This window comes from Scylla paramamosain, chromosome 26 (genome assembly GCF_035594125.1).
Source record: "Scylla paramamosain isolate STU-SP2022 chromosome 26, ASM3559412v1, whole genome shotgun sequence".
NCBI classification, from domain to species: domain Eukaryota; kingdom Metazoa; phylum Arthropoda; class Malacostraca; order Decapoda; family Portunidae; genus Scylla; species Scylla paramamosain.
This window is the reverse complement of record NC_087176.1, coordinates 2,202,999-2,215,000: the sequence shown is the minus strand read 5'-3', so window position 1 is coordinate 2,215,000 and position 12,002 is coordinate 2,202,999. Positions and strand designations below refer to the sequence as shown.

General features: G+C 40.6%; 1 protein-coding gene across 1 annotated transcript in view; it reads left to right on the top strand.

Moving 5' to 3' along the window:
• The window catches only part of LOC135113572 (probable phospholipid-transporting ATPase IA), a 93,481-nt gene that overhangs the window by 59,600 nt on the left and 21,879 nt on the right, over positions 1-12,002 (top strand). The window contains 17 exon segments of the mRNA XM_064028852.1: positions 88-248; positions 794-991; positions 1,374-1,521; positions 2,600-2,723; positions 3,443-3,552; positions 3,752-3,951; positions 5,606-5,775; positions 6,137-6,345; positions 6,906-7,037; positions 7,500-7,637; positions 8,161-8,313; positions 8,996-9,193; positions 9,537-9,695; positions 10,036-10,221; positions 10,694-10,816; positions 11,020-11,334; positions 11,812-11,891. Coding sequence (XP_063884922.1) covers positions 88-248; positions 794-991; positions 1,374-1,521; positions 2,600-2,723; positions 3,443-3,552; positions 3,752-3,951; positions 5,606-5,775; positions 6,137-6,345; positions 6,906-7,037; positions 7,500-7,637; positions 8,161-8,313; positions 8,996-9,193; positions 9,537-9,695; positions 10,036-10,221; positions 10,694-10,816; positions 11,020-11,334; positions 11,812-11,891 — 2,804 coding nt within the window.

The following is a 12,002-nucleotide window of genomic DNA, read 5'->3' as shown; positions in this document are numbered from 1 at the left end:
AGTGAAAGTCATATAAGATAACAGTAACAGATAATGAGCAGCATGAATAAAAGACTGTTATTCACTCTCTACTCTTTGGCTTGCCAGAAACGGCACCGGGCAGATGACGAGTTGAACAAGAGGGAGATAGAGGTGCTGAAGGATGGACAGTGGCAGTGGATCAAGTGGCGCCACATACAGGTGGGGGACATCGTTAAGGTGCGCAACAACAAGTTTTTTCCCGCCGACCTGGTCCTCCTCGCCTCCAGGTGTGTGTGTGTGGACTTGTATTGTATTGTGAGGGGCTGTGTGTTTGGGTGAGACAGATGAGACACCAGAGAGTTAGCAATATGATTAGGGTGAGATAGTGTGCTTCATTATTCCTTCAATAGTAAACTGTCTGAAAGAAGATGGTAATTAATCCAAATTTCTTTCATGTAACTGTGATATAATGGAAAAATAGTAATTTACCCCAAATTTTATTCATCGACTGTAAAATATTTAAAAGAAGAGAGTAATTAACACAGAATTCCATCATCTAGTATTGAATATTTTGAAAACATACCAATGAAGCCAGAATTTGTTGAAAGAAACAGTAATCAAGCCAGGTAGCTGCTGGTCTTGACAGATTGGTGTTTCATTGTGTGTTGTCAAAGTTATGGGTTCAGTTAACACTTTTCATAATCTACACAGTGAATGATTAACAGTGTAATTAATAAGGTGAATTAATCTAAACTTAACCTAACATAGCCCTCAGATGAAAACGCTAATGTTATTTCAGCATTATCCATGTAACCTCCTTGTGTCCCCACAGTGAACCACAAGCCCTGTGCTACGTGGAGACAGCTAACCTGGATGGCGAGACCAACCTCAAGATCCGCCAGGGCCTGCCCCAGACATCCCACCTGCTGGAAGCGCGGGACCTCATGAGCCTGTCGGGCAAGGTGGAGTGTGAGGCGCCCAACCGCTTCCTCTACCAGTTCACTGGCAACCTCAAGGAGACCAGCCGACCGTGAGTGATCCCTCCTTGACTGTGTGACCCTGAATGTGTGACCTCTTGTGTGACTAGTTTTGATTCTGATGTTTAATATGTTTTTTTTACATTTTTGCTTCTGATCTGATATTAGACATTGTAAAACTGTACTGACTGATGCTTTTAGTCTCCTTAAACTACTATTAATAAGAATGAAGGGGAGAGAGAGAGAGAGAAAGAGAGAGAGATTTATGTGTCATCCTTTAAAGAAATATAAAAAATGCCTCTAATAGATAAAACAAGACAACAGTTCAAACACAAATTGAGTCTTCCAAAATTACAATGATGATAAAAGCTTATATTCCCTTAAATATTACCTGGTAGTGGATTCTCTTGTATCTTTTCTTTCTGTAACATGCAGGACTGTGCCATTGTGCCCAGATCAAGTGCTGCTGCGTGGTGCCAAGCTACAGAATACCAACTGGGTCTTTGGGTTGGTCATCTACACAGGCCATGAGACAAAGCTTATGAAGAACTCTGCTACCTCAGCACCTCTCAAACGCTCCACGGTGAGTGTGTGTGTGTGTGTGTGTGTTTACCTAGCTGTGGTTTACGGGAGGGGAGTAATCTCATAGTATCCTGTCTCTGTATCTATCCAGTTTGGTCTTAAAAGCATGGACGGTTTTGGTATTCACAACGTCTTCACTTAGTTCATTCTGTATGTGTGTGTGTGTGTGTGTGTGTGTGTGTGTCCGTCCGTCCTGAGGCAACAATATAGAATCACCACAATGGAAAATGTACTTGTTGAAGGGGATGATTATGAGATAGAGTGTGGTGTTATTCATAGTATTCTTTCTTTGTATGTTTAGATTGTAATGGACTGTATCTGTTCTGTGTATAACTTATAGTACTTGTATTATGTTGGACCATATAACTTGTAAGTGCCATCCGACATTTATTAATGTATTGTACTGGAGGTGACTGAAATGAGTTGTGCATTACGCGCTCTTTGTATTTAGAAGCGGTCAAACCTGTGAATTAACATATTATCACTAATATTGAGAATAACAGAAAAAAGTATATCAATAGGTAAAACAAGTATTGCAGTACATCAATGTCGTGACACTTCGTCAATTCCGTAACATATATGAGTCAATACAGAGTTACCTACACTTTAGCGGGTTCAGTCGGTTCTACAGATGAACACCACCAGCACAAACACACCTTAGATGGACAGAAGGGAATGGGAACATCTCTCATACATTCAGTTCCTTGAGAGAGTGGCAAGGAATAGGCATTAATATAGATTAGCATTAGATCATTTCATATGAGTGACAAACATCAGTATGCTATCTCACTGCATGAATCTTGCAATATAGTAACCCTTAATTCTTATCTATACGTTAATACCTCAAGTTAATAATTTCTCCATCTCTCTGTGTAATGTAGTAATGAAGTAATGTGCAGTAGTGACAGTAACATAACATAACATAATGGAAGCTGCAACAAGCCACCAGGCCTACAAATACCTGTCTTTGCATGAAATATATTTACACACTTTAACCCACTTATCACTCCTATCCACAGTTCATCTTACTTTCAAATTGTGTCAACACAGCACTAACTTTACGGTGATTCATGTTTCAGGTGGACAGGCAGACAAACAACCTGATCATCCTGCTGTTTTTCCTGCTCATCGTGTTGTGCCTCATTATGGCCGTGTGCAACTCACAGTGGCCGGCCGAGCTCCACTGGTACCTCTCCCTGGATGGTGAGTCGGGCGGGGCTGTGGTGGCCTGGGATGTCTGGGCCTGGCTGAGGGAAGGTTAGTTAATGGCATTCTGGTGAATCTTGAAAGCTAGTGCTATTTGTGAGGTCAAGTTAGGTTAAGTTTGGTTTGATTTGGTTAGGTTAGGTTAAGTTAAGTTGGCAGTATTCAGGTGGATCTTGAAAGCTAGTGGCATGTGTAAGTTATGTTAGGTTAGGTTATGTTAAGTTGTCAGTATTTGTTGATCTTGATCTTATGTTAGGTCAAATTACATAGGGTTGAGTTAAGTTAGATTAATTTTGGTTAGCTTAGGTTAAGTTAGCAGCATTTTTGTAGATCTTAGAAGGTAGCAGATTAGGATGGGTGAAATTACACTATGTTAGGTTAAGTTAAGCTTGGTTTGCTTTGGTTTGGTAAGATTAAGCTTTCAGTATTCTGATGGATCTTTAAAGGTAGTGGAAGAGGTTGGGTGAAGTTACTTAGACTAGGTTAAGTTAGCAGCATTCATGTAGATCTTGAAAGGTTATGGCTTAGGTGAGCTGAAATTACATTAGGTTAGGTTAAATTAATGGTGTTTAGATGGAGCTTGAGAAATACTGGCTTAGATCAGGTGAAATTATAAAGGAATGTAAATAACTACTACTACTACTACTATAACAACTTTTACTACTACTATCATCACTGCCATGATAACTTATACACTTTATTGTTTTCTTTTTCAGATCTGAGTGTGTTCAACTTTGGGATCAACTTCATTACGTTTATCATTCTCTTCAACAACCTGATCCCCATTTCCCTGCAGGTGACCTTAGAAGTCGTCAGATTCATACAGGTGAGGAAAAGAGGAGTTTAAATTCATAAGTGGATTTATGCATACTTTAAATTGTATTGTATGGTGTATAGTAGTCCCATTTACCAAAAAAGAAGTGTTTATGACAATGAATACACAGAGACAGATGAAGAAACAGAACAATATAGGCTTAGGACAATATACAAACAAACCAGGAACTCAACCTCACTACCACACTCAGGCTGGCTTCATCAACAATGATATCAACATGCTGTATGAGGAGAACAACATCTGGGCCATGGCGAGGACCTCCAACCTGAATGAGGAGCTTGGGATGGTCAAGTACGTGCTCTCCGACAAGACAGGAACACTCACCTGCAACATTATGGAGTTCAAGCGATGCAGTGTTGGAGGCAATGTTTACAGTATGAGTGATGGGAGGTGAGGCTTGATGCATTGTTTACTTGGTGTTGTGTTCCTGCTTCTTATTTTTGTTTATTATTCGTGGCTTGTTTAGATCATGTTGGATTCTTGCACTTTATTTATTTTATTTTTTCTTGTGTTTCATAGTTTGTTAAGATTGTTTGTTAAGCTCTTGATCCTTATTTTGCATTACAGTAAAATCCCTTTCATCCGGCAATCGAGTATCCGGCAGCTTCAAGTATCCGGCACATTTTTCGCCGAGCCTTAAAATAAATAAAAAATCAATGTGTACTCATAAAATTGATTAAAATTCCCGCGTGAGGCATACTTTGTCCCCTCGCCACCAGAGCACACTGCACTGTGTTTACTCAGTGACTCAGTCCCGCGTGTGCACTGTTTATCCCTTGACGCCTTCGTCATGCCTAAAGTCGTAGAAAAGAGGAAGTGTGTTGTGCTTACACTTAAGCAGAAGGTAGACATTTGTCGACGATTAGAGAGAGGTGAAAGCAGACAGCAACTAATGGCGGAATATGGTGTGGGCTCATCAACTATTTATGACATTAAATCCCAAACGAAAAAGTTGCGGGATTACATGAAAGCCACCGACACCCCAAAGGCAGCGGAAAATCGTCACACACTGCAGTATCATCGGGGTGAAATGATGGACAAAGTGTTATATGAGTGGTTCAGCTTGAAAAGATCAGAAGGAGTCACAATTACAGGCCCAATGCTACAACTGTGTGTTGGTGAGTGTGAGGTGGCAGTGCGGGTGGCAATGCGTGGCATGGTGATCAGGTGATCTTTGTTATGGTAAGATGTGTGAGTGTAGGGTGGTGATTGTGGACATAATTTCACTTCTATTCAAGTATCCGGCATGTCGGCAGTCCCGTTGATGCCGGATAAGAGGGATTTTACTGTATTATTTATAGGTTGTTAAGATTATGTTAAAATTCCTTTTCCATATTTTATTATTCATAGTTTGTGAGGATCATGGTAAATTCTTATACCCTATTCTGTATATCATTCACAGCCTGTCAAAATCCTATTAAATTCCTGCACCTTATTTTGTTTTAGCATTCTTAGTCTTAGATGAAATATGGTTGTTTATTTTGTTAGCTTTTTCATTATTAAAAGTCGGTTAGCAATTAGTGCATCATTTTTGTTCATGCTCTTGTTTCTTTTTGTATATGTGAACCTTTTTTGGGACAGGATCTTGCTGTTAGATTCCTGCAGCATGCTTTACTTGAAATTCATAGCTTATTAGATCTAAGATAGCTGTTTTATATTTATAGAGTCAACCTTTAATTTAATTTTAATATTTGAAGCATTTTGGGACATGAGCTAATAGAAATTTTACATTTACCCTGATTGCTACTTAATATTTTTCATTGAATTCCTTCTTATAAACAAAAAAGCATTTTGGGACATGATCTACTGGCAGCTAAACATTTACCTTGACTGCTGCTTTATATTTATTCTTAAACTCCAGCAAAACTTTGTTTACTTAGCCTTAGATCTGTGAGCCACTTTGAGACATGATCTACTGGCAGCTTTACCTTTACTTTGCTGTTTTATATTCACTCTTAAACTCCAGCAGGACTTTACTTAGCCTTAGATGTGTGAAGTACTTTTATGCAGCATCTAATGGTGGCTTTACGTTCCCCTGAGTCAGCTCTCCCTGTCGCAGCGTGCAGGACCTGATAGTACTGGTGGAGAGTGGCGGGCCAGGCTCTGACATGGCTCGGCAGTTTCTCATCATGCTTGCTGTCTGCCACACTGTCATCCCGGACAGAGATGAGGGCCGGCCTGACAGTGCCATCAAGTACCATGCTGCCTCACCCGGTAAGCTTGCAGACACACTTACACACATTTAAGGTTCATATAAATGTTTTGGTGTATTACATATATCATTCAGTTAGGTATTAAACAAGTGATCATCAAGTCAGTATCAGAATATACATAATTTTCAAGCATTCCTGAGTAAGTGCTTTCAATCCTACTTCAAGAACAACATAGACAAGACAAGAAATTATCAGAATATGTGGTAATTTCATGCATTTTCTTATAATATTATAGTCTGTTCTCTTTATGGATTGGCATCTCAGAGTTATTTTATCTTTCTTTTTTTTTTACTTCCTTTTTGTTCCCCTTGGCCAGAGCCACACATAAAAAAATGTAATATAATCTTTGTTGTATTTCCCAGATGAACGAGCATTGGTGGAGGGTGCACAGAAACTTGGCTTTGTGTTTGAGACTCGCACACCGGACTGCGTTGTGGTGGACGTGCTGGGAACAAAGGAGCGCTACGAGGTGCTCAACGTGCTGGAGTTCACCTCGGCACGCAAACGTATGAGTGTGATTGTCAAGACTCCGGATGGCCAGATCAAGCTGTACTGCAAGGGTGCTGACACGGTAATGCTCTCCCTCACATACCATGTTTAGTTGTGGTCATGAGTCAAGTAACTTTCTGCACTCACTTCCACTGTCTTAGATTCTTCCCTCAGTCTTAAGTTTACTGATTTGCCAACAGTCTCCCTATGGAATGTGACAAAAGATTCATAGCAGATCAGTGGACATAGGAAGTAAATACAGTACATTGTTATGCTATTGATTATAACTAATCCATATACTTGTAGGTCTGTCCTGGGGCTGCAAAACTGCATTAGAATTACAGTAATATTTCAGATTTCACCAACTTTTTGCTACAGAAATTAAATTGTGTAATATCTGGCATTTTTGGTTCAGTGCAACAGTATTCTAGTGCAATACAACTAGAAAACTGATTATCTTGATTTTTCTTGTTCCTATAATCTCCACATTACTCACTCTGTACTTCTTCTCATTCCTATAATCTCCACATTACTCACTCTGTACTCCTTGTTCCTATAATCTCCACATCACTCACTCTATACTCCTTTTTATTTGTATAATCTCCTCATTACTCAGTTTGTACTCCTCTACTCCTCCTTCAGGTGATCTACGAGCGCCTTGGGGACAGCCAGCAATTCAGGGATGTCATTGTGAGGCATCTTGAGGACTTTGCTGGCGAGGGACTGAGGACACTGTGCTATGCCACAGCTGACATATCACAAGAGTTTTATGATGTACGTTCTGCCTGTACTACAGCTATATATGTGTGATTGCTTGGTGATTGTGTCTAAAGTTTCATGATATGTGTTGCTATTTCTGGTGTTTGTTGATGTCCAGCCTTGTAGGAGAAAATAAGCATGATAATTGAAATGATGATGATGTATTTGCAGTTTGTTGTGGAAGGATGTAGTCATGCAACTTTATCATTAAGTATAAGAGAGCACACACTTCTAGATAGTTTTAGAGATGATGTTATATTGTAGTCCATGGTTCCATTTCTATCTCTTCCTTCATTTAAGGTTTCACATGTTTTAATTATGTATTAAATCTCTAATTAGAGATTATCTAGTGATTTCACAAATCAAAGAAACATCTTAATATTGCAAACTGGTGTGGCACATCATGTGTTGCTTCAAGCCACAGACAGCCCATTTGTGTGTTGTGTGGAGACTTAGGTGATGCATTGTGTGTTGCAGAAATGGAAGAACATCTATCACAAGGCAAGCACTGCACTACAGTTCCGCGAGAAGAAGCTGGAGGACGCAGCACAACTCATCGAGAACAACCTGACACTGCTCGGAGCCACAGCCATTGAAGACAAGCTCCAGGATGAGGTACATGGGGGTTCTTACTGGGCTTTTACTTGATGACTCTTACTGGATTGTTTTATTTGGCTATTACTAGACTGTTTTACTTGACTTGTGGTGATTCTTCCTGGGCTTGTCTGACTTACTGGGCTATTTTTTGGGGGGGATTTGTGATTCACACTTGGCCGTTCTGTTTGACTCACTGGGATGTCTGAGTATAATTAGTGACATGATTTGGAAGCAGTGTTGAAACCTGGCATTGTTGTTCTTTATTCTTATCTATTTATGATGTGTTACACCTTCTGGCTTATGTTTTTATTCATGTTTTTACCAAATGGGCTCAAAATTTCAACTTTTCTTACTGTGTTGAGCAACAGAACAGATTATTTATTTATCAATTCATTTATATTCTCACATTATCTGTCTCATTTTCAGTATCTGGTTCTCAGAGTTTATATTAGTACAGATGTTCAAAATATCCATAACAGGGACAGTTAAAGGAATAGAAAGCAAAGTATATGAGGACCAATGTAAGTTTTCTCTGTTACAGGTTCCAGAGACCATAGCATCCCTCCTGAAGGCTGGAATCCACGTGTGGGTGCTGACCGGAGACAAGCAGGAGACAGCCATCAACATTGGCCACTCCTGTCACCTGCTGAACCAAGGGATGCCACTCATCATCCTCAACACCGACTCCCTGGATGTGAGTGGTGCTTCACTGATAGATAGATAGATAGATAGATAGATAGGTAGATCATTTATGGAGTGATAAGAGATAAATAGCTGGATAGATATATGGTTTATGGAGTGAAAAATTAATAAGTACAAGTCATATTATGATAAGATAATTTTCCAAGCATAGTTTTACTTTATACCTGATGTTCTGCAGTCCAAAAAAATTAGATATTTATCATACATATCTGAGCATCTCTTATATGGACACAACAGTATTTACTTCTTCCATGATTCCATTTTGCTTCCTTTGGTCCTTAACTCTTTTACTGCTATGGTTGGATTTCCTTGACCTTCATAACACTGTAAGGATTGTTTGCATGGAGGCACAGAAGAGAAAAGAGAGAGAACAGAAGATTAATATTGTCTTTTTTAGAGTAAGGAACTATTTAACTTTTATTTAGCTTTTAAATAGTGTCTAGAAAGTTATGGTTGTTGCTATTAAAGGCAAGATAATGGCAGTACTTCACCTCCAGGTTATTGAGGGCTGTGTGTTGTTGTTACATATTCTTTTTCTTGCCTAAGTCCATTTTTTCCTTTCTCTGTTCTTGGAAACATTCTTTTATTCACATGGGTGACCTTAGCATTGAAGGGTTGAAGGAAAACATTTGTGTTGCTGTGAAAGGCTAATGCTGTGTGTCTGTCCCTCACAGGAGACGCGGGACACCATCAACCGCCACGTGGTGGAGTTTGGGGAGCAGCTGAAGCGAGAGAATGAGGCAGCCCTGATCATCGATGGCAAGACCCTGATCTACGCCCTCACACCAGACCTGCGCAAGGACTTCCTCGACCTGTGTATCTCCTGCAAGAGTGTCATCTGTTGTAGGGTGTCTCCAAGCCAGAAGGCTGAGGTGAGCATGGCTGTCTTTGTGTTCATTTGATAGAGCACCTTCTTACTTACCAGTTTTCTCTCTTCCTCTTGCTATTCTCTCTTATGTCCTTAAAAAAAGAAATCTCCCATTTCCTCACAATTCTGTCCTTTTCCTTTATGAGTACTGTCCTATTTTTTCTATGTCCCAGTTCTTTCTTTTCATCCTGCTGTCCTTTCTTTTGTCTGTAAAAAGAGAAATCTCTTATTTTCTCTCATCTTTCTCCTATCTTTGACACTTGTACAGTTTGCTACCTTTGCCATGTGTGTCCTGGCATGGTGCATTGCTCTGGCCATGACCACTTACTGGAAGTGTCACTCCCCAGGTGGTGGAACTCTTGACGAGGGAGACGGGATCAGTCACGCTGGCAATTGGTGATGGTGCCAATGATGTCGCCATGATTCAGAAAGCCAATGTGGGTGTGGGCATTGCTGGCTTGGAGGGTCTTCAGGCTGCCTGTGCCTCAGACTATGCCATCGGCCAGGTGGGTGTTCTGAAGGAGTGGCTCAAGAAATGTTGTAACCTGATGACAGGAGAAGGTGCTAAGGGGCTGAGAGAGTAGTGTGAATGAGTGTGAATGTGAGAGTTGTGTGCTTTGTCTTGGCTATCCCCTGTTTCTAAGGAGACAGCCTTGGTATATGATTATGTGAAAAAAAAGTCATTCTGTAACTCTTGTTTTCTTGCCATGTCAAAAAGAATAAACTATACAGTTAAAGACCTTCATGGCTAAAATTTCTGCTCTTCTCACTTACATTTTTGCATTGACTGTCTTAATTCCTCAATGAAGATAAAGCTAACAAAGCATCTTTTCTCTCCCTTTTCAGTTCCGATTTCTGGCAAGATTACTGTTCGTTCATGGCGCGTGGAACTACAGTCGCTTGTGTAAAGTGATCTTATATAGCTTTTACAAAAATATCTGCCTGTACGTCATTGAGCTGTGGTGGGCGGCGATGTCAGGCTGGTCAGGGCAGGTGTTGTTTGAACGGTGGAGCATCGCCATGTACAATGTGGTGAGTGTTGCTGGTGGTGTTGCTGTGCCTTGCTGCAGTGTATATGTTAAGAAAGTATCATTATGTTTAATATCTATAGGGAATGTATAGTTGGTGTACTGGAATTGTTTGTTGTGTTTGGTGTATGGAAGGAGTGTGGTGGTGTGTTCTGTGACAGTGTATGTGTTCAGAGTGTTAGTGTGTTCTGTTAATGGTGGAGGTGTATGCAGTGGGTGGAGGGAGTGTGTAGGTGTGTATTATTGGTGTAGGAAGTGTATTGTGTGCTAAGAATGTATTAAGTGTGTTTTGTTAATGATGGAAGTGTATTTGATATGTGGAAGAAGTGTGGTGGTGCATTCATTTAGTTTATGAAATGTGTGCTGTGTTTGGTGTGTGGAGAAAGTGTGTAAGTGTGTTCATTCAGTGCCATAAGTGTGCTAGAAAACTCAGTCTCTCTACAGGCTGTGTTCTTCATGAGTCACTTTATTTCCAGCTGTTCACTGCCGCCCCACCGCTGGTCATGGGCATCTTTGACCGTTCCTGCAGTGCTGAAACTCGAATGAAGTACCCTGAGTTATACCGAGAGTCCCAGAGCGGCTCGCACTTCAACTGGAAGGTATGGGTGAAGCCTCAGTAGGGATTGGAAATAGCAAAAAGAATAGAAGAAATAGAATAAAATTAAATAAATAAGTAACCATCCATGCAGTATAAAAGAAATAATAATGTCCTTCCATGCAGCTCAGAAATAAGTGAATAAATAACTTCCTCCCATGCAGCACAAAAAATCAACCAATCACTAAAGCCTGTCATCCTGTGCAGGTGTTTTTGTGGTGGGTGTGGCTGGCGCTGGTCCACTCGGTGCTGGTGTTCGTGCTGCCGTACTTCAGCATGACGCAGGACGTGGCGTGGGGCCATGGCAGGGTGGGCGGCTACCTCATGGTGGGCAACATGGTGTACACTTATGTGGTCATCACTGTCTGCCTCAAGGCCGGCCTGGAGACAGACGCCTGGACCTGGGTCACTCACCTTGCCATCTGGGGCTCCATCGCATCCTGGTTCATCTTCCTTCTTGTGTACTCCAACTTCTGGCCAGTGTTGCCCATGGCTCCTGACATGGCTGGCATCTACCTGCAGGTGCTGGAGATGTGATGTGCTTCTGGTCTTATACCTCATTGATTATAGGAATAGTAATTGATATAAGCTTTGAAGAGTACAAGTGTTGATTAAGAAATTTGATTTAATCACTGGGCACTAAGGTGGCTTTGACATAAAGCATCATGAAGCAGGAAGAAACAGTAGTTCATTGACTGAAGGAATGGTAATAACTGAAATAAGGTTTTAAGAGTACAAGAGTTAGTCAATTAAATTTAACCAAAGGAAGAACAAAATAAAAACAGACCATCAAAAAACAGGAAAAAAGACAAACTTGACTTTCATCATAGCAGTATACAATAGAAGTTCCAACTCATTCATGACAGTCATCTCTAAGTACTTAAGGTAATCTCCCCTGTAAGTATCTATCAGTTAAAAGGATCCAAGTAATTAAGTATGAATCACCCGGAGTTATTTATGAGTGAAGGCTTATGGGTACCTCTGCCTTGTATTCCTCAGGTGTATTCCTCCCCGGTGTTCTGGTTCGGAGTGATCCTCATCCCCCTGTCCTGTCTCCTGCTGGATGTCACCACCAAGACGTACGTAATGCTGGTGGTGTCTTTTGTGGTGGGATTGTGTGTTTGTGTTGATGGAAGTGTTAGTGTTATTTGTTTGTTTATTCATTTGTTCATTTGTGTGTTTACTTACTT